This window comes from Pristiophorus japonicus, chromosome 10 (assembly GCF_044704955.1).
Source record: "Pristiophorus japonicus isolate sPriJap1 chromosome 10, sPriJap1.hap1, whole genome shotgun sequence".
Classification (NCBI taxonomy): Eukaryota; Metazoa; Chordata; class Chondrichthyes; family Pristiophoridae; genus Pristiophorus; species Pristiophorus japonicus.
In genome coordinates this window covers 88,062-114,716 of record NC_091986.1, presented here as the reverse complement: position 1 = coordinate 114,716, position 26,655 = coordinate 88,062, and the positions used below count along the sequence as shown (strand labels likewise).

Below are 26,655 nucleotides of genomic sequence, written 5' to 3'. Positions count from 1 at the left end.
AGACATACTACCTCGGGAGCAGTGTGGAGACACACTACCTCGGGAGCAGTGTGGAGACACACTACCTCGGGAGCAGTGTGGAGACATACTACCTCGGGAGCAGTGTGGAGACACACTACCTCGGGAGCAGTGTGGAGACATACTACCTCGGGAGCAGTGTGGAGACATACTACCTCGGGAGCAGTGTGGAGGCATACTACCTCGGGAGCAGTGTGGAGGCATACTACCTCGGGAGCAGTGTGGAGACACACTACCTCGGGAGCAGTGTGGAGACACACTACCTCGGGAGCAGTGTGGAGACACACTACCTCGGGAGCAGTGTGGAGGCACACTACCTCGGGAGCAGTGTGGAGACATACTACCTCGGGAGCAGTGTGGAGACAAACTACCTCGGGAGCAGTGTGGAGACACACTACCTCGGGAGCAGTGTGGAGACATACTACCTCGGGAGCAGTGTGGAGACATACTACCTCGGGAGCAGTGTGGAGACACACTACCTCGGGAGCAGTGTGGAGACATACTACCTCGGGAGCAGTGTGGAGACATACTACCTCGGGAGCAGTGTGGAGACATACTACCTCGGGAGCAGTGTGGAGACATACTACCTCGGGAGCAGTGTGGAGACATACTACCTCGGGAGCAGTGTGGAGACACACTACCTCTGGAGCAGTGTGGAGACACACTACCTCGGGAGCAGTGTGGAGACACACTACCTCGGGAGCAGTGTGGAGACATACTACCTCGGGAGCAGTGTGGAGACATACTACCTCGGGAAGCAGTGTGGAGACACACTACCTCGGGAGCAGTGTGGAGACATACTACCTCGGGAGCAGTGTGGAGACATACTACCTCGGGAGCAGTGTGGAGACACACTACCTCGGGAGCAGTGTGGAGACATACTACCTCGGGAGCAGTGTGGAGACACACTACCTCGGGAGCAGTGTGGAGACACACTACCTCGGGAGCAGTGTGGAGACACACTACCTCGGGAGCAGTGTGGAGACACACTACCTCGGGAGCAGTGTGGAGACATACTACCTCGGGAGCAGTGTGGAGACATACTACCTCGGGAGCAGTGTGGAGACATACTACCTCGGGAGCAGTGTGGAGACATACTACCTCGGGAGCAGTGTGGAGACATACTACCTCGGGAGCAGTGTGGAGACACACTACCTCGGGAGCAGTGTGGAGACATACTACCTCGGGAGCAGTGTGGAGACATACTACCTCGGGAGCAGTGTGGAGACACACTACCTCGGGAGCAGTGTGGAGACATACTACCTCGGGAGCAGTGTGGAGACACACTACCTCGGGAGCAGTGTGGAGACATACTACCTCGGGAGCAGTGTGGAGGCATACTACCTCGGGAGCAGTGTGGAGACACACTACCTCGGGAGCAGTGTGGAGACATACTACCTCGGGAGCAGTGTGGAGACACACTACCTCGGGAGCAGTGTGGAGACATACTACCTCGGGAGCAGTGTGGAGACACACTACCTCGGGAGCAGTGTGGAGACATACTACCTCGGGAGCAGCGTGGAGGCACACTACCTCGGGAGCAGCGTGGAGGCACACTACCTCGGGAGCAGCGTGGAGGCACACTACCTCGGGAGCAGCGTGGAGGCACACTACCTCGGGAGCAGCGTGGAGGCACACTACCTCGGGAGCAGCGTGGAGGCGTACTACTCCAGGGAGTAGTGCGAGCTGGTGCAGGAGAGCGACGGCAGCGAAGAGTGACATCATCAAGGTCCAGGTCGGTGATTGGAGCGTGGGCAGATACAGCAGGAGCGGCGAGGTCAGGGCGAGGGATCGGCGAGAGACTGTGGAGGGATGTGATCGGGGCCCAGAAGAGGCGAGGGCCCAGGGGCAGCACAGACCTGCCCACACTGCGGTATGTGCGCGCACTAGGCCCGTGCAGCAGAGCTGCTCTCCAGTCGTTCTGAGTAATCCTTGACACTGGACCAAGACCTAGCTCTGTCAAGCCCGTGTGGTGGCTGGTGTGCAACGGTCACCCCACGTTAAAAAAATCTCCGTACAGGCATCTTCCACCCTTCATCCGGGATCCGGAATATCAGGTCCTTTATTGGAACACCTGTGAACTCATCCCTTTTTGCCGTGGAAGCAAGTCATCCTCGATACGAGGGGCCGCCTATGATGATGATGACGACCTCACACTTATCCTGATTGGCAAATGGAATTCACTGTTCTGCCCACCTGACTAGTACATTGATATCTTCCTGCAGTCCACAGCTTCCTTCTTCATTATCAACCACACAGTCTATTTTAGTGTCATCTGCAAACTTCTTAATCATACCCCTAACATTTAAGTCCAAGCCATTGATATATACCACAATAAGCAAGGGACCCAGCACTGAGTCCTGCAGAACCCCACTGGATACAGCCTTCCAGTCACAAAAACACCGTTCCACCATTACCCTTTGCTTCCTGTCTCTGAACCAATTTTGGATCCAACTTGCCACTTTGCCCTGGATCCCATGGGCTTTTACTTTTGTGACCAGTCTGCCATGTGAGACCTTATCAAAGGCTTTGCTAAAATCCATATACACTACATCAAACGCACTGCCCTCATCGACCCTCCTGGTTACCTCCTCGAAAAATTCAAACAGGTTAGTCAGACACGACCTTCCCTTAACAAATCCGTGCTGACTGTCCTCGATTAATCCGTTTCTTTCCAAATGAAGATTTATCCTGACCCTCAGGACTTTTTCCAATAATTTTACCCCCACCAAGGTTAGGCTGACTGGCCTGTAATTACTTGGTCTAGCACTTTCTCTCTTGAACTGAGTGGCAGATTAGTAATCATATTATTACCCTTGCTGCCTCCGCCATCCCCGTGACTGTTTCCTCTACATTCCTGAATTTTATGATATTCTCCCATATAGTATTTATCTCAAGAATCTTACTGTTGACGGTCATCTGCTGACCATCTCACCACCCTCTCCCCACCCAGCAAACACAGCCATCACTCAGATCCTGAAATCAGAGAGTTCCGAGCCCCCCGTTACTGCCAGAATTGGGGAAACAATGGCGGCCTTCGCTCTTCTGTCCGCTGCCGACGGGTCCTGCGGCGGACGCCATTTTCGGATGGCCAGCAGAGCTGCCGATGTCAGCGCTCGCCAACATTAGGCAGATCGTGACATTACGGTGTGTGTTGCGGGTGTGGTGCGTTGAGCAGTGAGTGTGTGTTGGGGATGCAGATGGTGGGATGTGGCATTTGCTGAAGGCTTCAAGCACCTTGACCAGCCGTGTGAGGTCATTGAACTTCTTGCGGTGGATCACTGACCTGGGGACACACGCTGGCCGTCACATAGGCGGCTACCTCCTGCCAGAGCCTTCGAGATGAATGTGGTGGGGGCTTCCCACCAGTCTGCAGGAAGCAGACAGCCCGTCTCCCCCCCATTGCTACCACACATGTCTCCAGAGCCGTGTCTGAGAATCCGCAGGCTCTCTCCCTGTGCTGAGGTTCAGCCGTTTGCTTCCATTGCCGTCTGCTTCTAGGTGAAGTTAGAACTGGATTGACAACGAGGTGCTGTAGCATCAATGCACCTCCCCTTTTAATACTGAGTAAAGTCTGTACCAAACATGACTTAGACTGGACCCGATATTGGCCCACCTGTTGAGTGTTAAGCCAATGAGCAGCGTCTTAGCGCTGAGATCAGGTCTATAATCATGTGAATGAGGACCGATAGAGTTAGATGAGGAAAGACGGGAAGAGGCTCGAGTGGAGCATGGACTGGTTGGGCCGAATGACCTGTTTCTGGGCCGTACATCCTGTGTAATATTTGTGGTGTTCATACAGAAGATGTTAGCAGCTATGTTAATTTTAGTAACGCAGGTTACGATATCAGAAACTTTACCCACCAGGTCTATAGTTTTCGCTAGCTTTTTTGACTCATCACTGCACCAGGTTTCACACCAGAGCCATTCCTGTGGCAGGGATTTGATGGCCACTTGATGGATCATGTTATTCGGCAGGTCCTGGAAGAAAGAACAACAAAGTTATGGCACGAACTCTTGTGGCATAAATAAGCGGGAACACAGTATTCTAAATAGTAAGAAAATAGATGAATAAACAGTCACTGTGGTTAAAAGGAGTGAGAAATTAAGTTACGCTTTGAATTAAAATTATGCCCCTGTGGAATTTAGAACTAATCAGATAAAGGAATGTTCGAGATTCAAGGTAGTGAGCAACATGTAAACACGTGCATGAATCAATCCTGGAGAGGTGGTTAAATAGTTAGGAAACTTAACTTGCTAACATGTTGTGCAGCCAATCTGAAATAAATCATTAATCTCCAGTTATTTTTCTTAACAATTGTCAAGAAACACAAAGACAGCTTTGAATTAGCCGAACGTAATAATTAACGCGGGGGCGAAATTCGGGTCAGTTGCACCTCCCATTAGCGCCCCCGGGGCACAAACCACTTTGCGACTGAGCGCGACTCCGCTAACGACTCCCGCTAAATCCGCCTCTCGCAGATCGTGACATCATCGGCGGGTGCATCGCCCTGGACTCTAAATTGGGTCTCGCCCCCTGAAGCTGCGTCGGGCGATGACAGCGAGAGCCTCAGAGGACGTGTACCCGGCGGGAGGACGTGTACCCGGCGGGAGGACGTGTACCCGGCGGGAGGACGTGTACCCGGCGGGAGGACGTGTACCCGGCGGGCGGCCGCTATCGGGGCAAAGGTTAAAGGGGAGGTGGCCAGCCACGACTGGGGCAAAGGTTAAAGGGGAGGTGGCCGGCCAAGACCGGGGCAAAGGTTAAAGGGGAGGTGGCCAGCCACGACTGGGGCAAAGGTTAAAGGGGAGGTGGCCAGCCATGACCGGGGCAAAGGTTAAAGGGGAGGTGGCCAGCCATGACCGGGGCAAAGGTTAAAGGGGAGGTGGCTGGCTGCTCCTGAAAATGTCTTTCCTGCACCGGTGCCGTTTTGGACGGGGGGTCGATACACAATGGGTGGTAGAAGTTTGGAACTCTCTCCCGCAAACGTCAATTGATGCTAGATAAATTGTTAATTTTGAAGTTGAGATTAATAACTTTTTGAAAACCAAAGGTATCAAGAGATATGAGCCAAATCGGGTATATGGAGATAGGCCACAGATCAGCCGTGATCTCATTGAATGGCGGAACAGGCGCGAGGGGCTGAATGGCCTCCTCCTGTTCCTTAGCCTCACCGCCCTGATACCTCTCTTTCCCCCTTTAAGACACACTTTAAAACCAACCTCTTTGACCAAGCTTTTGATCATCTGGCCTAATTTCCGTTGTCTTATAACACGCCTGTGAAGCACCTTGGGGTGCGTTACTACGTTAAAGGTGCTATATAAATACAAGTTGATGTTGTAGGATCATCTGAACCACATATACGTTATTCATAACCAAATGAAGTAAAACCTGACCTGATCCAGGTTAGACAGACTGTTGGGATCCTGACTGAGGGCTTGATACTGGCCTCGAAGGCCATCGCCTGCCGCGATTTTCCGAAATTTCTTTAAATCCACAATATACAAAGCACTAGAAACAGAGATAATATAACCGCTGTGATACACAAAAGGCTTTTTTGCAGATTTTTCTCATTATAATTATAGGACTTGAGACAGTGAAAATATCCAGTACTAGGCAATCATAACTGAATCGCCATCACAAATCAAAAAATCAATTTGGCCAAAGTCCAATCAATTTTGTAAAACACGTTAATAAATCCTCAGCGCAATGATAAGGGAATACGGGGTTATGGGGAGTGGGTGGGGAAGTGGAGCTGAGTCCATGATCAGATCAGCCATGATCGTATTAAATGGTGGAGCAGGCTCGAGGGGCCGTATGGCCTACTTCTGCTCCTATTTCTTGTGTTCTTATGTCAAAAAACATTTCCTCGTCTTTTCCTCCACCCCCTTCCAAATAAAAGTGTTGAGCAGAAACTATACCTAATGTGGTACTTTCTGCCCCCCAAATGTGAGGCCCAGTATCCAGAGTTCCAGAAGCGGTAACCATCCATTTCCCTGCGACTGTCACAGAATGGCGTGTATCCATAGGGAGCACCCTCGAGATCCACATCACAGAGTTCTTTTAAATCACTTCTCACAATCTCAACAGGAGAGAAGAAAAGTAAATATTTAATGCTGGTAACTTGTTCATTAAAGAAGCAGCGTTCAACAATACTTTCTTTAAAAGAAAGATTTCTTGTATACTTTGGGAAAAGAGGAGAGTCTTGCATGATGTCACAAGCAAACGGTTTAAGAGTTGTTGAGCTGGGAACAAATGAAGATGTGCTGAACAGATACACTCATTCTGAGAACCGATGGAAGCTTTCAATCTCAAGAGGAAATTACCCCCACTAAAGTATTTTAAGAATAGATATTTTGACAAGAAGAAGAAAAACTAGTTAACCCTGCTCTGTAGTTCTGTTTTTATTAAAAGAAGTTAAAAATAGTCAATCGTTGTACACAAGTGGGCCTGACTACAACATTTCTTTTTGGTTGCTGTAGAATTTTTTCAATGGCCAAAGTCTATTCTGATCCTTTCCATCTTTGACTGTGTGCATTAATGTCACATATTTACATGGTGCTCATTTCTAGATCATTAATATACTGTGCATACAAACTGTCAACTCTACGTATGTTGCCGTAGCTCCTGGATCTATCGGGACCAATCAAGATCAGGTCTCTCAGCCCATTTCTGAGAGTGAGAAGATGGCCAATGGAGAACGGTAGAGGTGTATCCCAGAGTAGGCTCGGGCTTCCCCTAGTCTGAACCTCTGCCCCCCCCCCACCAGTATCCCAGAGTAGGGTTGGGCTTCCCCTAGTCTGAACCTCTGCCCCCCCCCCCCTACCAGTATCCCAGAGTAGGCTCGGGCTTCCCCTAGTCTGAACCTCTGCCCCCCCCCCTCCCCACCAGTATCCCAGAGTAGGGTCGGGCTTCCCCTAGTCTGAACCTCTGCTCCCCCCCCACCAGTATCCCAGAGTAGACTCGGGCTTCCCCTAGGCTGAACCTTTTCCCCCACTACCAGTATCCCAGAGTAGGGTTGGGCTTCCCCTAGCCTGAACCTCTGCCCCCCCCCCCCCCCCCTACCAGTATCCCAGAGTAGGGTTGGGCTTCCCCTAGCCTGAACCTCTGCCTGCCCCCCCCCCCCCCCTACCAGTATCCCAGAGTAGGGTTGGGCTTCCCCTAGCCGGAACCTCTGCCTGCCCCCCCCCCCCCCACCAGTATCCCAGAGTAGGGTTGGGCTTCCCCTAGCCGGAACCTCTGCCTGCCCCCCCCCCCCCCCACCAGTATCCCAGAGTAGGGTTGGGCTTCCCCTAGCCTGAACCTCTGCCTGCCCCCCCCCCCCCCCTACCAGTATCCCAGAGTAGGGTTGGGCTTCCCCTAGCCGGAACCTCTGCCTGCCCCCCCCCCCCCCACCAGTATCCCAGAGTAGGGTTGGGCTTCCCCTAGCCGGAACCTCTGCCTGCCCCCCCCCCCCCCCACCAGTATCCCAGAGTAGGGTTGGGCTTCCCCTAGCCTGAACCTCTGCCCCCCCCCAGGCCCTTTTCCATATCTAGAAGAGATCAATTCTGCAGCTGTCAAAGGGTCAATGCCCCAAGTCTGTGTCCAGATACCCAGGGGAGGGCAGAGAAAGAGGCAATGCCTGGATTTTGCGGTCAGCGGTGAAGTCATGGCTCTCACCGGTGACCTCGAAGAAAGCTGCCCACAAAGATCAGCCATTTTCTGACGTTAATTTGAATCTGGCGCCAAGTTTAGGGATATCCAGTGTCCAGCAACAGTGATGTCATCAAGCTGGCTAAGTAGCCAATCACACTGAAGCCAGCAAATCAGGAAATAAAATGCTTTTTTAATCATTTTACAGAGAGTGACATAAAGATTAGGACATACACATGGGATTAAGGTAGAGGCTGAAATATCAAAATTTAAAAAAAAATATTAAAACCATCGAAATTTGTATAATGGAAACATTTGTAATTCCATAAATATAAAATTACCTTTTTAGGTCCAGAATGATTGTTCAGCAGTAATTATGACTCGGTACGCTATTAAAAACCCAGTAACACCTCATTCAACAAGGGTTAACTTTTCGGGGGTTTTAGGAGCGATATTCCAGCATAAAAGTGGACATTTTTGGCAGTTCAGTGATTTCAATCGATTGCCGACTCCGGGAGTTGTACAGTGTGCCCTCTGGTGGAGCAGCAAATGAGCTTTTGGATTTCCACGTGTAACTGCGTACTCCAGAGATTGTGCTCAGATTTACAGCTGTAATGACAGCAAACAATGACAGTTTCGCAATCATTACAACTGCAAATTCTGCACCAGCGAGAGAAAATGAGAGTGAAAATGTGCATGAGAGGGAGTAAGATACGCACATAAAGGGGGATGAGAGTAAAAAAAAGATTCTGAAAATAGAGAAAATGTGAGAAGTGTACAGAGAGAGAGAGAGAGAAAGAAAGGCAGAGATGAAAAGAGCGAAAAACAAAACGAAAAACAGTGTGTGTGTAAGGAAGACAAGCAGAGATACAGGTGATCATTTCAAAAACACATTTTCATCTAAAATGTAACACCATTGGATTAAAAGTTAATTTATTGCTGTATATCTGGTGTACAGAACTTGACTTCTTGGGAAGATTTTTCTGGGTGCAGCCGATATTGGGAAATCAAATGGGTTGCAAAGGAAACAGTCAATGTTTTCTTCAATGTAACGTAATGTAATGCACAGCATTGAGCCAATGTTCTGATATTCTGTGAGCCCAGGCGATCCCTGTGGTCTGTACATTCATTAGGCTATTCAGTCCCTATGTGGATCATGCTACCATTCAAAAGAAACATATTTACCTGGTCAGCATCAACAAAGATTATTTTGTTAACAGCTAATGGGAAGAGAACATCTAGAAAAAGGATCTTATAGCCCCAGATAATCCTCTGTTTCTCTGACTGTTGATGGAGCCAACGAGGCCACTTGTACTGCACCAACTCGTACTGGAATCCATATTCATTTGCCATTTCTGGAATGAACTCCTAGGTGAGGAAATTAAAGTTGTTAAGCAAGATATTCCTTCTGCAACACAACAGACTCCAGAACACCACAAATAAGCGGAACACTTTCCCAACATGAGAAAAACAACAAAGAACATTATTTTATGAGTAGTTACTCTAATTACTTGCACCCATTAGCGAATTACGTGGTTAAGGAAATCAATCACAAGATACTGATAAATATAAAGCAAAATACCAAAGAGGCTTAAAATCTGAAACAGAAACAGAACATTCTGGAAATATTCAGCAGGTCAGTTCTGAAGAATGTTAATTTCTACGTTCCCTTTACACATGCTGCCCGGTCTGCTGGCCGGTTCCAATAGCTTCAGTTCCTGCAATGTGTTCAGTGTCCTGAATATCAAAGTTCCCTTACTTTGAAAGTAGGAGAGAGGTAATTCTTCAAAAACCAGAACTTGACAGGGGATTTGGTGTTCTTTAACACAGAAAGCATCATTATTCTGAAAATATAAATGTCAAAAACAAAGAATTTAACATTTTAAAGTCTGCATGTTGTCAATGCAACTTAAATACAGAGAATGATTTGGGCTGTTAGACACAATGATTGACTCAGAATGCAAGTTACATCACCCGCCCATTTTTGTACCAGGCAAAATACCATTTCCGAATTAAGAAAACAAAGTTAAGCTGTAACGTACAGTCAGGAAAAACAACTAAATATACACAAACTAGAAAAAGGTTAGTGAAGTTAATGAAGGAACTTACTCTTGTTTATATCATGGTGTGTTCTCGAGAGTAAAACACCCATTTGATACAATTTTCATTCAATTCCAATTTACATTTATAGATGCAATTAAACCCTACTGGAACATTCAATAACAGGCATCACTACATTCCCAGACGCACCATTTAACCACAGAATTATTCAGGACAGAGAGCCCAATGGGGGGCCATCGAGCCTGTGCCAACTCTGTGAAAGAGCGATTCAAATAGTCCTTTCCCCATAGGCCTGAAAATATCCGCTTTTTAAATATAGAAACATAGAAAATAGGTGCAGGAGTAGGCCATTCGACCCTTCGAGCCTGCACCACCATTCAATAAGATCATGGCTGATCATTCCTTCAGTACCCCACTCCTGCTTTCTCTCCATATCCCTTGATCCCTTTAGCCGTAAGGGACACATCTAACTTCCTCTTGAATATATCCAATGAACTGGCATCAACAACTCTCTGCGGCAGGGAATTCCACAGTTTCACAATTCTCGGAGTAAAGAAGGTTCTCCTCATCTCGGTCCTAAATGGCTTACCCTTTATCCTTAGACTGTGACCCCTATTTCTGGACTTCCCCAACATTGGGAACATTCTTCCTGCATCTAACCTGTCCAGTCCTGTCAGAATTTTATATGTTTCTATGAGATCCCCTCTCATTCTTCTAAATTCCAGTAAATATAAGCCTAGTTGATCCAGTCTCTCCTCATACGTCAGTCCTGCCATCCCAGGAATCAGTCTGGTGAACTTCGCTGCACTCCCTCAATAGCAACGTCCTTCCTCAGATTAGGAGACCAAAACTGAACACAATATTCCAGGTGAGGCTTCACCAAGGCCCTGTACAACTGCAGTAAGACCGCCCTGCTCCTATACTCAAATCCTCTCGCTATGAAGGCCAACATGCCATTGCCTTCTTCACCGCCTGCTGTACCTGCATGCCAACTTTCAATGACTGATGTACCATGACACCCAGGTCTCATTGCACCTCCCCTTTTCCTAATCTGTCACCATTCAAATAATATTTTGCCTCCCTGTTTTTGCCACCAAAGTGGATAACCTCACATTTATCCATATTATACTGCATTTACCATGCATTTGCCCACTCATCTAACCTGTCCAAGTCACCCTGCAGCCTCTTAGCATCCTCCTCACAGCTCACACTGCCACCCAGCTTAGTGTCATCTGCAAACTTGGAGATATTACATTCAATTCCTTTGTCCAAATCATTAATGTATATTGTAAATAACTGAGCCCTGCAGTACCCCACTAGTCACTGCCTGCCATTCTGAAAAGGACCCGTTTATCCCTACTCTCTGCTTCCTGTCTGCTAACCAGTTCTCTATCCACGTCAGTACATTACCCCCAATACCACGTGCTTTAATTTTGCACACCAATCTCTTGTGTGGGACCTTGTCAAAAGCCTTTTGAAAGTCCAAATACACCACATCCACTGGTTCTCCCTTGTCCATTCTACTAGTTACATCCTCAAAAAATCAAAAAAACGATCCTGTCACTGCTTTCCAAATGCGCTACTATTTCATCTTTAATAATTGATTCCAACATTTTCCCCACTACTGATGTCGCTATAATTCCCTGCTTTCTCTCTCCCTCCTTTTTTAAAAAGTGGCATTAAACAGTTCCCTTTTGAAAAGGGACTATTGAATCCTCTTCCATCACCCTTCCAGGTGATGCATTCCAGAACATAAGAATTCACTCCCCCTGGCTTTTTTGCCAATGATCTTCGATCTGTTTCCTCTGGTTACCCAGCCTTTTGCCAGTGCAAACAGTTTCTCCCCATCAACTCGATCAAAACCCCTCATTAATTTGAACACCTCGATTAAATTTCCCCTTTATCTTCTTTGCTCTAAGGAGAACACCACCAGCTTCTCTCGCCTCCCACATAATTGAATTCCCTCATCCCTGGGACCGTTCTCGTAAATCTCCTCCGCACCCTCTCCAAGGCCTCGACATCCTCCCTGAAGTGGGATGCCCAGAATCGGACACAATACTTTAACTGAGGTCTAACCAGTGGTTTATAAAGCTTCACCAGAACTTCTCTGCTTTTCAACTGTATGCCTCTATTTATAAAACCGAATCAACTTGTTCTTCCCATTTCAAAGGTGTGTGTATGCAAACACCCAGGTCTCTGAACCCCCTTTAATGTTGCACCATTTAGTTTATACTGCCTCTTCGCATTCTTCGTTCCAAAATGCATCACTTCACACTTCTCTGATTAAATTGGATCTGCCATGGGTCTGCTCATTTCACCAACCTGTCTGTCCTCCTGCCGTCTGCTACTATCCTCCTCACTGTTTATTACATTGCTTGAAATTATGCTGTCTATACGCAAGTCCAGGTCAGTAACATATCTGAAAATGAGCATGGTCCCAATACAGATCCCGGAGAGACACCATGGTATACTTTCCTCCAGCCTGAACAATCGCCATTCACCATGACTCTCTGCTTTCTATCTCTCATCTAATTTTGTATCCACTGCCCCTTTAACCCCATGGTCTTAAATTTTGCTATAAGCCGAGAATGTGGCACTTTTCAACCACCTTTTAAAAGTCCATGTACAGAACATCACCTGCACTGCCCTCAGCAACCCACTCCGTTATTTAATCGAAGAACTCAATCAAGTTAGTCAGACACGATTTGCCTTTAACAAATCCGCGTTGACTGTCATTTATTAACTGATATTCTTCCATTTGACAATTTATTTTATCTCGGAATAACTGACTAGCAATTGAATCTGGCCCAGAAACGGGTGTGCCATGGGCCAGCACCATTATCCAATTCAAAGTGGAGCAGGCAAAATTGGTGCTGCCCGTTGATTATAGTGATTGCCGTGCTGGTCTCAGTCTAACAGCCAATCAGGTTTGGCCTCGGCTCTCTGCACTACTTTGTTTCAGAAACACCACATTGTCATTGTCGAGAGCGCCATGGCACAGCAACCGAGAGAGCGGGCAAGAACTTCGTCAATGCTGCCCTGGGGGCCCTAGTCTTGCTGCTGCAACAAAGGTGGGCTGTCCTGTATCCGCAGGGCGACGGGAGACCATCCAAGGCCACTTGCAGAAGGTTGTGGGAGGAGAAAGCGGATGCTGCCACAGCCACCATGTGGTCACAAGGACCTGGATCCAGACCAGGAAAAGTTCATTGACCTCACACGGCCGGTCAAGGTGCGTGAAAGTTTCAGCAAATGTCACATCCCACCATCTGTACCCCCGGCCCCTCACACTGAACATACCATACCCACCCAGCCCCTCACACTGAATACACCACAATCCCAGCCTCTCACACTGAACACACCACAATCCCAGCCCCGCACACTGAACACACCACCAACAATCTCTGCCTATCACCACTCACACCTCACAATCATAGCTTCACTTCACCCTCACACTGTGCACACACTGACCACTATTCAACTATGGCAGGCACATCACCCAAACACGTTGCAGCACACTCACTAACACACTTCCCTTTCTCTTGCAGGCCAAGGTTGCCCATAACAGGAGAGAGCAGCAGCAGACGGAGGTGGCCCAAGCCACAATTGAGAACCTGACAGACCTCGAGGAGTCCCTCCTGGAAACCTTTGGAGGGGCAGTGACAGAGTCCATGGCCCTCCAATGGTATGTTCACACCTAATCCTTCTTCAAACATCCCCCTCATCCCACATTCTCCTCTCACTTACAAGCTGCAGTTGGTGTATGCATAGATCTCTCACTTTCCCCTCCCACCCCTACATCACAACCTGACCCTTGGGCCTTTGTGCTTTCAGATACCCGAGAACTGCCTGTCGGTCATGTTGAGCAAACTGGAGGAGGAGACGAACAAGACACTAACACTACAGCTGACACTTGCAGACACCAGCTGAGAAACTGGCCCTGCGCAGAATGTAGAGGGGGGTATAGAGGCGGGATCTCTCAGGGCGAGGCACCGGGCATGAATGGGTTGCAGCCAGGCCGGGGGAAAGTGTCGCTCGGGGGCTCAGAGGGCGAGTTCCCACACGGGTCCTGCTGCACAGGACTCAGATGATGAGCTGAATGGGTGTCGTTAGATGAAGGGCGATGGCCATGCACAGTGAAAGGCTCGGTGCATTGACAGGCCGGGGAGCCTCTGGGCCGTGTCAAGGAGCGTGGTGGAGTCCCGCTCCAACATTGGCCGGGATTTTGCACAGAGTTTGGAGCCCAGGGTTTCCAGGCTGGAAACGATGGAAAGCTCCAGGAGAGACCGTGTGGCCCCGGCCATGATGCTGCGTGACAGGCAATGTCGCGGCTTCCATTGCAGCACGGGCGGAAGTGACCCTAGGTCTCAGACTGCAGGGGAAGCTCAGACTGCTGCCATCGCCGCTGGGTTTACCACCATCGAGCACGGGCTTGCAGGGTGTCGCAGCAGGCCAGCAATCTGTCCTCCAACAGGTTGCTGGGGATGCTGAGGCACTGCCCCGGGAGTGGCAGTGGGTCCGTGGAGCAGGAACCTGCTGTCCACTCTCAGGATTACAGCATTCCTACTCCCACTGCCACTCCGCCATTGCCCTTGCTGTTGCCTGTCAGCCAGCTAGCGCAGACTGCTGCCGCCCAGGCCCAGGTGATGCAGTCTACAGCCGAAGTCGTCCTGTAAGGCCATCTGTCGTCTCCAACACTGAATCACAGCAGCCTTCCACTGGGGGAGCATGGTGTAGGAGCACGAGAGTCGGGAAAGGCAGGCACTAAGGGGTGAATCGTTCATATTGTCATTTTGATTACATTTAGATTAATTTTAGATTTATGTTTGGAATGTGTGTTTTGTGGTGCTTCTCATTCCGCGTTGTGTCAGGAGGCTCTGTGATATTCCAGGACAGGAGGATGTTATGATGGGAAAGTGCTGAGCAATGGGCATCTGGAGTTTCATTGACTGGAATCGTGGTCTGATGAAGCTCTCGCGGAAAGCCATTCCGGAACAGGTATCTGTTGCCTGCCTCCTCCCCCCTCCCCCTGCGGTGGTCCCACAATCCCTGGCGGCAAGAGCTGGGCCCTCATGGCCAAGTTGTGGAGCATGCAGCAGACCCCTGCACCAGTGAGTACTGGGGGGCTCCTTCTGCGTGATAAAGGCAGCGGAACCATTGTTTGAGCTCCCCAATGGTCTGTTCGATGACGATCCTTGTCGCAGCATGGCTGCCATTATAGATGTACCAGCCACGAGTGGTGGGTTTACAGAGAGGAGTCATCAGCCAGGTGCAGAGCGGATAGCCCTGTCTCCGAGCAGCCACCCTCGGGTTTGACGTAGTGGCTGGAAGATTGGTGGCACAGCGGACTGGCGCAGGATGAAGGCATCGTGGCTGCTGCCAGGATAGCGGGCATTGACCATCATGTTGCACTGGGTATGGTCGCACAACAGCTGCACACCGAGTGATTGGCAGCCTTTGTGGTTATGGAAGATCTCAGCATTATTACACGGAGCTCACAAAGCTACATGTGTGCAGTCGATGGCGCCCTGCACCCTGGGGAAGCTGCTATCCTGGCAAAGCAACAAGGACGCTGGTCCCACTTCCCTCTGCTCAGAGAGAAGGCAATGAAGTTCGCTCTCCTGGAGTAGAGCCTTGGTGAGCTCCCGGATGCAGCGATGGACGGCGAACGGGGAGATGTTCGCTGTGTCTCCTGCTGCAGACTGGAAGGATTCGCTGGCAAAGAAATTGAGGGCCACTGGGAGAGCCGAGGTCGCCCTGCTCTGTGGCCGCAGGTCTGGTTACAGGAGGTGGCAGAGTTTGGTGATCACCTCCTTGGTGAAGCAAAGCCTCCTAATACACTGCTCCTGGTGTAGGCGGAGGTGGGAGAAGTGCTTTTGAAAGACCCTAGGTGGGTAAGACCTCCTGACCCTCCTCTTCCAGCATCTTCTCTCCCTCCACTCCCTCTCCCTATGATACTGGAGCGCGAGGGGGACTGACAGTACGGCCCCCATGACTGTGAGCAGAAGCCTATAACTGAGAATGAAGACGTTCTCCACTTGCAGTAACACTCCCCATCACCCTTAACCAAGTTTAGAAGCTGCTGAAGTTGCAGAAACTTAGACGGTGGCAGTCAAACTGAGAGAGCGTGACAGCTGCAGTTTGTTGGCGATGATCCCGATGCTGAACACTGAGTCAGCTGGTCGATTACAGTAAGTGGAACAGCGACAGCGACAGCGGCAGATCGTGTTTGCAATCAGCGTTGCACACTAATTAACGTCACGATCTGCTCATTATCATTTCTCCAGCGAGCGCTCCCATCAGCAGTGTGCCAACCTGCCAAAAATGGCAGCCGCCATGGAACCTACCAGAAGCAAGTCGAAGCGAGTTGGCCGACATTTTTAAATCGAAACGGGATTTACAGCCACTAAAGCCCGAATGCCTAGGCTGAGACATTTCCCCATCATCGACGCTGGGCTGACTGGCCTGAAATTTATCCCTTTCCTTTTTTTGAAAAAGGGGAGCAACGTTTGCAATGCTCCAGTCCTTCGGCACCACAACCCCATCGAAGGAGGATTGGAGGATTGTGGCCAGAGCCTCTGCTATTTCCACTCTTACTTCCCTCAGCAACCTACGATGCATTCTATCTGGACTGGGTGACTTTTTTACCTTCAGCACTTCTAACTGTTTTCATACCTTCTCTTTATCTATGTCTCTATCCTCTTCTCCGTTAGAATCATAGAACGGTTACAGCACGGAAGGCGGCCATTTGGCCCGTCAAGCCCATGCTGGCTCTCTGCAAGAGCACCTCAGCCAGTCCCACTCCCCCGCCCTTTACATAGAAAATAGGTGCAGGAGTAGGCCATTCAGCCCTTCGAGCCTGCACCACCATTCAATATGATCATGGCTGATCATTCACCTCAGTACCCCATTCCTGCTTTCTCTCCTTACCCCTTGATCCCTTTAGCCGTAATGGCCATATCTAACTCCCTTTTGAATATATCTAACGAACTGGCCTCAACGACTCTCTGCGGCAGGGAATTCCACAGGTTAACAACTCTCTGGGTGAAAAGGTTTCTCCTCATCTCAGTCCTAAATTGCTTACCCCTTATCCTTAGACTGTGTCCCCTGGTTCTGGATTTATTCTTCCTGCATCTAACCTGTCCAATCCTGTCAGAATTTTATATGTTTCTATGTGATCCCCTCTCATCCTTCTAAACTCCAGTGAATACAAACCCAGTCGATCCAGTCTTTCTTCATATGTCAGTCCTGCCTCTCGGGAATCAGTCTGGTGAACCTTCGCTGCACTCCCTCAATAGCAAGAACGTTCTTCCTCAGATTAGGAGACCAAAACGGCACACAATATTCCAGGTGAGGCCTCACATCAAGGCCCTGTACAACAGCAGTAAGACCTCCCTGCTCCTATACTCAAATCCCCTAGCAATGAAGGCCAACATACCATTTCCCCTAGCCCTGCAAATTTTGTTCTTTCAGGGTCTTATCCAATTCCCTTTTGAAAGCCACGATTGAGTCTGCCTCCACCAACCTTTCAGGCAGTGCACTCCAGATCCTAACCACTCGCTGTGTGAAAGTTTTTCCTCATGTCCCTTTGGTTCTTCTGCCAATCGCCTTAAATCTGAGTCCTCTGGTTCTCGACCCTTCTGCCAATGGGAACAGTTTCTCTCTGTCTACTCTGTCCAGACCCCTCATGATTGTGAACACCTCGATCAAATCTCCTCTCAACCTTCTCTGCTCCAAGGAGAACAACCCCAGCTTCTCCAGTCTATCCCCGTAACTGAAGTCCCTCATCCCTGGAACCATTCTCGTAAATCTCCTCCGCACCCTCTCTAAGGCCTTCACATCCTTCCTAAAGTGTGGTGCCCAGAATTGGACACAATACTCCAGCTGGGGCCGAACCAGTGTTGTATGCAGGTTCATCATAATTTCCTAGCTTTTGCATTCGCTGGACTAGAATTTGGGCTTTTTGCGATTTCACCCATTTTTAGGCGATAATCGCGGCGGAAATGTTTTTTAGCGCTGGGGTACCGCTACCGCCAGAGCTCTTAAAATTTGTGAAACGGTGAAGAGCAATGACGATAAATCCGGTGTTGCTCAATAGGATTTGTGCGTGGAGCCAAAATTTGCGACCAAAAATAAATTTGGACCTTCTTCACATGCGTGAATTTCTGGTTGGAATTTTTTTTTCTCAATGTATTTCTTCTCGCGCTTCTGGTCAGCTGTCAGGGAGCGCACGCTTAGTACACCCAGGGCTGAATCAGCCATTTTATTTTGCAGTCAGGATGGAAGGAGATGGGAGCAGGCAGAGAGCGAGAAAGCTTAGTAATGAGGCCAATGAGGCCCTTGTCACTGCTGTAGAGAGGAGATGGGGGGAGTTAAATAGGAGGGGTGCAAGTAAACCCCTCCCAGCGGTTTTTCGGCACATTTGGACCAGCATCGCTGAGGTGTCTTGTATCGATGACATCAGAAGGACCCACACCCAGTGCCGCAAGAGGTTCAATGACCATAGCAGAGTAAGTAATATTTTAATTGATGCACTCCAATTACTTAAATTGTAAATGTGACACATGTTGGTATCAGTAGGCTTAACGTTGCACCTTATTTGCCATGAATGATCGTCACACATTATAAAGACTGCTTCCTGAGATCTTAAAAGATGTTTCATCACTTCGATGTCTTCCTCATGAACCGCGTGCAACTACCAGGGGCCATTAAACACAGGACTGTATTAAATGCACACAGTGTGGTATAAGTGCTTTGGTGGCTATCTGTGACTGCCACAGGAGCAGTAGGGCCCTCTGGTAACCATTCCCATTGTCATCTTTGTACGGAAAGTTGTCCCACAACCGCCGGGAGCAGCGATGGACAGGCGGTGGTCCACCAAGAACCAGGCCTCTGACAGACATCGAGGAGCGAGTGGCCGGTCTGATCAGTGCCTCAGGGAAGGCAACTGTCCGTGGGGATGCTGAGCTCCCGTTCGATAGTGAGGGTAAGTCCTGCACACTCCCCGGGCTGGGTGGGGCAATGTGATGCAGTATCTGTGGACTAGGATTGGGGCAGTGTCTGTGGACTGGATATAATGGATTAGAGGTGGTTCTTCAAATGAGCATGTGCAATGTGACCTTACTCATGTCACCCTGTCCCTCCCCCTGCTGCTAACCACTCATCTGTTTTCTATTTCCAGATGAGGAGTCGCATGCACCACATCCTCCAATGGAAGCCACCACCTCAGCCCGTCATGTGGGGGTGGAGGAGGAGGATGAGGCTGATGAATTTCCACAAGAGGAGCATATCAATCAACCTCCCGGGGGGGGGGGGGGGGGGGGCGGCTGGAGGGGCCGGTACACTCAACACCTCTTTTTTCTCCGGCCAGGAGCTCATCCGAGGAACAAACATTCTGGGGCTTTGAGCCATCCAAGGTCCAGAGTACAAGCAGCATGCAGCAACGCACTACTGGGGATGAATCCCGTATGCGTCTCTCCGGGTGAGTTGGCAAAGCTGGTCTGCTGACAGACAGAAACACTCCTGGACATGGTGGGACTGTCCAGGGAGAGCGTCCAGCTCACCCAACAGCTCCGAGACATCCTGGTTAGGATTCCCGCAAACATTGCGGCACTATCCGCGAACATGACGGAGGTTGGGTCGCAGATTGTCTGTGAGCTGTGAAAGCACCGAGGCTGTCAACGCCCGCGTGCAGTTGATGGTCTCCATCTTTCACACTACAGTCCCCAGTGTCACAGCCAGACCGACATCACCTGGTGAGCAAGAGGCTCGCCACTCACAAGCCAAGCCTTCCATACCGAGCAGGGGATCCACACATGGTGTCTCCATTGTCTCTCCCCCTAATACAGCAGGACTCTGGCTGCCTTGCTGCACGACATTTTAATGCCGCCTTGGGTAGGGTCATGATGCGAGGAAGGGGGGTTAGAGTGAAAGGGGTGGGGGGGGGGAGAAAGAGGGGCTGGAGGTAAAAGGCATTTGGTGCAGGGGTTGTTGTTTTGTTGTTGTTCCTATTTTATAAAAGTTTTTAAAGTTTCCCAATTCACAATAATGTTTAATAAATTTTATTCCAGTTTTGAAATGTTTAATACATGTTGTTCAAGTTACTTTAATAAGTTATTTTGTTCAACTTAACCATTCCTGTGTAGTGTTTCATTTGCAGAAGAGGGGGAATAATCAACATGGTGGGATAGAGTGGCCAGGCAACAATCAAACGTGCCGTTCAATCTTCAAGCAAAGTGTTGAATTATCAGCTGCTAACGAAAGCTTCACGAGGCCTCCCCTGTGGTTGTGGTGGCATTGGTTCCCATTGGCTTCTCCTCCTCTTTCCTGAGGTGGTCCTGCAGTCCCCAGTGGCAAATCCTGTGCCCTTATGATGGCTAAGTTGTGTCATCATCATCATAGGCAGTCCCTCGAAGTGAGGATGACCTTGCTCCCACGCCATAAAGGGATGAGTTCACAGGTGTTTCAATGAAGGACCTAATATTCCAGATACAGAACTACATCGTGAATGGTGGAAGATGCCTGTGCGTGGATTTTTTTAACGTGTGGCGGCCGTTGCACACCAGCCACCACACGGGCTTGACAGAGTTAGGTCTTGGTCCAGTGGCAAGGATTACCCAAGACTTGGGTAAGTTGTGTAGCATGCAGCACACCACAATAAACTCAGAGCTCTGATGAGGGGAGTACTGCAGGCAGTCTCCATAGTCCAGCATCGGAAGTGATGTTGGAGCACTCCAATTGTCTTTTCGGCAATGTTGCGTGTGGCTATATGGCTCTTATTATAGCGATGCTCGGCTTCTGTCTGAGGGTTGTGGAGGTTGGGGGGGGGTCATGAGCCAGGTGGTGAGGCTGTAACCTTTGACCCCCAGCATCCAGCTCTGGCCTTGTGGCTGGCGCTCGAACAGACATGAGACAGTGCTCTCACGCAAGATGAAAGCATCAAGGATGCTCCCTGGCTATTGGGCATTTACTGCCATGATGTGCTGAGTATGGTCGCACACCATCTGTACATTCAGCGAGTGGAATCACTTTCAGTTTCGGTAAACCTCTGGATTGAGTAAAGGTGCTCACAGGGTGATGTGCAGACAGTCAATGGCACCCTGAACCTTGGGGAAGCCAACAATTCATCCAAAATCTACAGCCTTCTCATTCTGTGCTTCCTTAGTCATTGGGAACTTTATGAAGTCCATCCTGCGTGCGTACAGTGCAGTAGTCACCTGGCGAATGCAGCAATGTGTAGCGTACTGCGAGATGGAACATGTCCCCTGCTGATGTCTGAAAGGAGCCGGGGGCATAGAAGGCAAGTGCAGCAGTCACCATCACCTCGACGGGCAGTGCAGTCCTGTTGCCGCTGGTAGGCTGTAGGTCTGCCTTTATGAGCTGGCATATCTCTGTGACCATCTCTCTTTGGAAGCGCAGCATTCTAATGCATTGTGTCTGAGAGAGCTGCAGGTATGAGTGCTGTTGCCTGTAAATTCGTGGGGGGGTAAGGCCTCCTCCCCATACGTCTGCGAGCTATTCGATTATGCTCAAAATGCTCATCAATAAGCCCTTCTGCCAGCTCGACGCTGCATAGAAAAAGCAGCCAGGAATAATGGCTGACATAATATAGCCCCCATTTTTTTTTGTTAAGTGTCCTTAAATATCCTTAAAACTACAAACTCACATAAAACTTGTGTGTGTAAAACGCAGCCTTCCTTCTCCAAATCCTTTTATGCATTAAACTGCTCTGTTTTCAGGATGGTGCCGTTAGCACCGGGTGCGCTCTGGGTCTGACTGGTTTTTCTGGGCAGACGGTAAATCGGGCGATACACAGCGTTGCACGCCGATTGACATCATCCAAACGGTGAAAACATCGGGCGGGCAATAAGTTTTAGCGCTGCCGCAAAACCAGCCGAAATTTACGCCTGGGCGCAAAGTGTTGTGCGACTCGTTTAGCGCCAAAATAAAGCGTTTTTGCTCTTCGCCCAGACGGAAAACCGGTCACAGACCTGTCGGAAATCTCGCCCGGTGCCTCGGTTCATGAAGCCCAGGATCCTGTAAGATTTTTTTAAACTGCTTTCTCCACCTGCCCTGCCAGCTTCAGCGATTTGTGCCCATATACCCCAGGTCCCTCTGTTCCTGCACCCTCTTTAGGATTGCACCCTTTAGTTTATATTGTCTCTCCTCATTCTTCCTACCAAAATGTATCCCTTCACATTTTCCTGCGTTAAATTTCATCTTCCATGTGTCTGCCCATCCCACCAGCCTGTCGATGTCCTCTTGAAGTCTATCACTATCCTGCTCACTGTTCAATCTTCCAAGTTTTGTGTCATCTTCAAATGTTGAAATTGTGCCCTGTACACCATGCCCCTCTTATTTCCTTTTCACTTCCCTGAACTTTCTATCTTCAGCCTGGTTCTCACTTATATTCTCAACCTGACATCTGTCATATGCCCCCTTTTCCTGCTTCATCTTACTCCCTCTCTTTCGTCATCTAGGGAGCTCTGACTTTGCCCTATCTTTCCCCCTCGTGGAATGCACGTCGACTGTGCCCGAACCATCTCTTTAAAGGCAGCCCATTGTTCGATTTCAGTTTTGCCTGCCAATCTTTGATTCCAATTTGCCCGGGCCATTCTCAACCCACACTGAAATAAGCTTTCCTCCAATTAAGTATTTTTACTCGAGATTGCTCTCTGTCCTTTTCCATAGCTAATCTAAACCTTTCCATACTGTGATCACTGTTCCCTAAATGTTCCCCTACTGACATGTGCTCCACCTGACCCACCTCATTCCCCAGAACCAGACCCAGCAATGCCTCCTTCCTCGTTAGGCCAGAAACATACTGATCAAAAAAGTTCTCCTGAACACACTTCAGAAATTCTTGCCCTCTCTGCCCTTTACACTATTACTATCCCAGTCTATATTAGGATAGTTGAAGTCCCCCATTATCACTATTCTATAGTTCTTGCACCTCTCTAATTTCCCTGTAAATTTGCTCCTCTATATCCTTCTCACTAGTTGGTGGCCTATAGAATACAACTAGTAGTGTAATGGGAACTCTACTGTTTCTCAACTCTAACCAAATAGATTCTATCCTTGACCCCTCCAGGACATCCTCTCCCCAGCTCTGTAACATTCTCCTTAACCAATACTGCCACCCCACTCCTTCCTTCCTTCCCTATCTTTCCTGAACACCTGATATCCAGAAATATTTAGTACCCAAGCCTGCCCTTTTTTGAGCCAGTTCTACGTTATCACCACAATATCATATTCCCATGTGGCGGTGTGTGCCTGCAGCTTACCCACTCTATTTACCATGCTCTGAAGGTTCACACAGACAAACACTGTAAACCTAACTTAGATCTCCTCGTATTCGCTCTTAGTCTGACCCCACCTAATTCCAGGTGCGTGGAGAGGCTCGGGAGGTGCATCGCTGAGGCTTATAAAAAGGCCCAACGCGTCGGAGAGGCGTGCTTGTGCAGCTGCATCAGGGTGAGAAGGCTAAAAAGTAGAAGAAATAAATCAAAAGGTGACATCACAGCCAAGGGGGTAAGTGATTGGTAAGTAGTTTTTCTTTTTCTTTCTTTATCAGTAAGTAACCGTTTAACATTGTTGTTGCCCAATTAGGTTAATCTAAGGGTTAAGTCATGGCAGGAGAGCTCGGACACGTGTTATGCTCTTCCTGTACAATGTGGGAACTCAAGGACGCTTTTCGGTGTCCCTGACGACTACGTGTGCGGGAAGTGCATCCGCCTGCAGATCCTGACAGACAGCATTGCGGCACTGGAACTGCGGGTGGATGAACTCTGGAGCATCCACGATGCTGAGAATGACGTGAATAGCACGTGTAGCGAGTTGGTCTTACCGCAGGTAAAGGGTACACAGCCAGATAGGGAACGGGTGAAAAACAGGAAGAGCATTGCAAGGAAGGTAGTGCAGGGGTCCCCTGCGGTCATCCCCCTGCAAAACAGATTCACCGCTTTGGGTAGTGTTGAGGGGGATGACTCATCAGGGGAGAACAGCAGCAGCCAAGTTCATGGCACCGTGGGTGGCTCTGCTGCACAGGAGGGCAGGAAAAAGAGTGGGAGAGCGATAGTGATAGGGAATTCAATTGTAAGGGGAACAGATAGGCGTTTCTGCGGCCGCAACCGAGACTCCAGGATGGTATGTTGCAAGGGTGCAAGGGTCAAGGATGTCTCGGAGCGAGTGCAGGACATTCTGAAAAGGGTGGGTGAACAGCCAGTTGTCGTGGTGCATATAGGTACCAACGATATAGATAAAAAACAGGATGAGGTCCTACGAGACGAATTTATGGAGCTAGGAGCTAAATTAAAAAGTAGGATCTCAAATGTAGTAATCTCAGGATTGGTACAGGTTCCACATGCTAGTCAGAATAGGAATCGCAGGATAGCTCAGATGAATACGTGGCTTGAGGAGTGGTGCAGAAGGGAGGGATTCAAATTCCTGGGACATTGGAACCGGTTCTGGGGAAGGTGGGACCAGGACAAACCGGACGGTCTGCACCTGGGCAGGACCGGAACCAATGTCCTAGGGGGAGTGTTTGTTAGTGCTGTTGGGGAGGAGTTAAACTAATATGGCATGGGGATGGGAACCTATGCAGGGAGGCAGAGGGAAATAAAAGGGAGACAGAGGCAAAAGATAGAAAGGAGAATATTAAAAGTGGATGGTAGAGAAACCCAAGGCAAAAAACAAAAAGGGCCACATTACAGCAAAATTCTAAAGAGGTAAAGTGTGTTAAAGAGACAAGCCTGAAGGCTCTGTGCCTCAATGCGAGGAGTATTTGGAATAAGATGGACGAAGTAACTGCGCAGATAGTAGTTAATGGATGTGATATAGTTGGCATCACGGAGACATGGCTCCAGGGTGACCAAGGCTGGGAACTCAACATCCAAGGGGATTCAACATGTAGGAAGGATAGACAGAAAGGAAAAGGAGGCAGGGTGGCGTTGCTGGTTAAAGAGGAAATTAATGCAATAATAAGGAAGGACATTAGCTTGGATGATGTGGAATCAGTGTGGGTGGAGCTACGGAATACCAAAGGGCAGAAAACACTGGTGGGAGTTATGTACAGGCCACCAAACAGTAGTAGTAAGGTTGGGGACAGCATCAGACAAGAAATAAGGAATGTGTGCAATAAAGGTACAGCAGTTATCATGGGCGACTTTCATTTTCATATAGATTGGGCTAACCAAACTGGTAGCAATGCGGTGGAGGAGGATTTTTCTGGAATGTATTAAGGATGGTTTTCTTGACCAATACGGCGAGGAACCAACTAGAGAGCTGGCCATCCTAGACTGGGTAATGTGTAATGAGAAGGGACTAATTAGCAATCTTGTTGTGAGACACCCCTTGGGGAAGAGTGACCATGATATGGTAGAATTCTTTATTACGATAGAGAGTGACACAGTTAAATCAGAAACTAGGGTCCTGAACTTAAGGAAAGCTAACTTCGATGGCATGAGGCGTGAATTGGCTAGAATAGACTGCTGAGTGATACTTAAAGGGTTGACGGTGGATAGGCAATGGCAAACATTTAAAGATCACATGGATGAACTTCAACAATTGTACATCCCTGTCTGGAGTAAAAATAAAACTGGGAAGGTGGCTCAACCGTGGCTAACAAGGGAAATTAAGGATCGTGTTTGATCCAAGGAAGAGGCATATAAATTGGCCAGAAAAAGCAGAAAACCTGATGACTGGGAGGAATTTAGAATTCAGCAGAGGAGGACCAAGGGTTTAATTAGGAGGGGGAAGATAGAGTCGAGAGGAAGCTTGCCGGGAACATAAAAACTGACTGCAAAAGTTTCTATAGATATGTGAAGAGAAAAAGAGTAGTGAAGACAAATGTAGGTCCTTTGCAGTCGGACTCAGGTGAATTTATAATGGGGAACAAAGAAATGGCAGACCAAATGAACAAATACTTCGGTTCTGTCTTCACGAAGGAAGACACAAACAACCTTCCGAATGTACTAGGGGACCGAGGGTCTAGTGAGGAGGAGGAATTGAAGGATATCCTAATTAGGCAGGAAATTGATGGGATTGAAGGCCGATAAATGCCCGGGGCCTGATTGTCTCCATCCCAGAGTACTTAAGGAAGTGGCCCTAGAAATAGTGGATGCATTGGTGATCATTTTCCAACAGTCTATCGACTCTGGATCAGTTCCTATGGACTGGAGGGTAGCTAATGTAACACCACTTTTTAAAAAAGGAGGGAGAGAAAGTGGGTAATTGTAGACCGGTTAGCCTGATATCAGTAGTGGGGAAAATGTTGGAATCAATTATTAAGGGTGAAATAGCAGCGCATTTGGAAAGCAGTGACAGGATTGGTCCAAGTCAGCATGGATTTATGAAAGGGAAATCATGCTTGACAAATCTTCTGGAATTTTTTGAGGATGTAACTAGTAGAGTGGACAAGGGAGAACCAGTAGATGTAGTGTATTTGGACTTTCAAAAGGCCTTTGACAAGGTTCCACATAAGAGATTGGTGTGCAAAATCAAAGCACATTGTATTGGGGGTAATGTACTGGCGTGGATAAAGAATTGGTTGGCAGACAGGAAGCAGAGAGTCGGGATAAACGGGTCCTTTTCGGAATGGGAGGCAGTGACTAGTGGAGTGCCGCAGGGCTCAGTGCTGGGACCCCAGCTCTTTACAATATACATCAATGATTTGCATGAAGGAATTGAGTGTAATATCTCCAAGTTTGCAGATGACACTAAACTGGGTGGCGGTGTGAGCTGTGAGGAGGATGCTAAGAGGCTGCAGGGTGACTTGGACAGGTTAGGGGAGCGGGCAAATGCATGGCAGATGCAGTATAATGTGGATAAATGTGAGGTTATCCACTTTCGTGGCAAAATCACGAAGGCAGAATATTATCTGAACGGTGGCAGATTAGGAAAAGGGGAGGTGCAATGAGACCTGGGTGTCATGGTTCATCAGTCAATGA

General features: G+C 48.8%; 1 protein-coding gene across 1 annotated transcript in view; it reads right to left on the bottom strand.

Annotated features, from left to right (window-relative positions):
• LOC139275340 (UDP-glucose:glycoprotein glucosyltransferase 1-like) overlaps positions 1-26,655 on the bottom strand; it is a 135,439-nt gene that overhangs the window by 23,201 nt on the left and 85,583 nt on the right. Inside the window, exons 16-20 of the mRNA XM_070892651.1 lie at positions 9,411-9,495; positions 8,837-9,019; positions 5,941-6,101; positions 5,416-5,530; positions 3,883-3,999 (exon numbers count right to left, since the gene is read on the bottom strand). Coding sequence (XP_070748752.1) covers positions 3,883-3,999; positions 5,416-5,530; positions 5,941-6,101; positions 8,837-9,019; positions 9,411-9,495 — 661 coding nt within the window. The remainder of the gene's footprint in view (positions 1-3,882; positions 4,000-5,415; positions 5,531-5,940; positions 6,102-8,836; positions 9,020-9,410; positions 9,496-26,655) is intronic.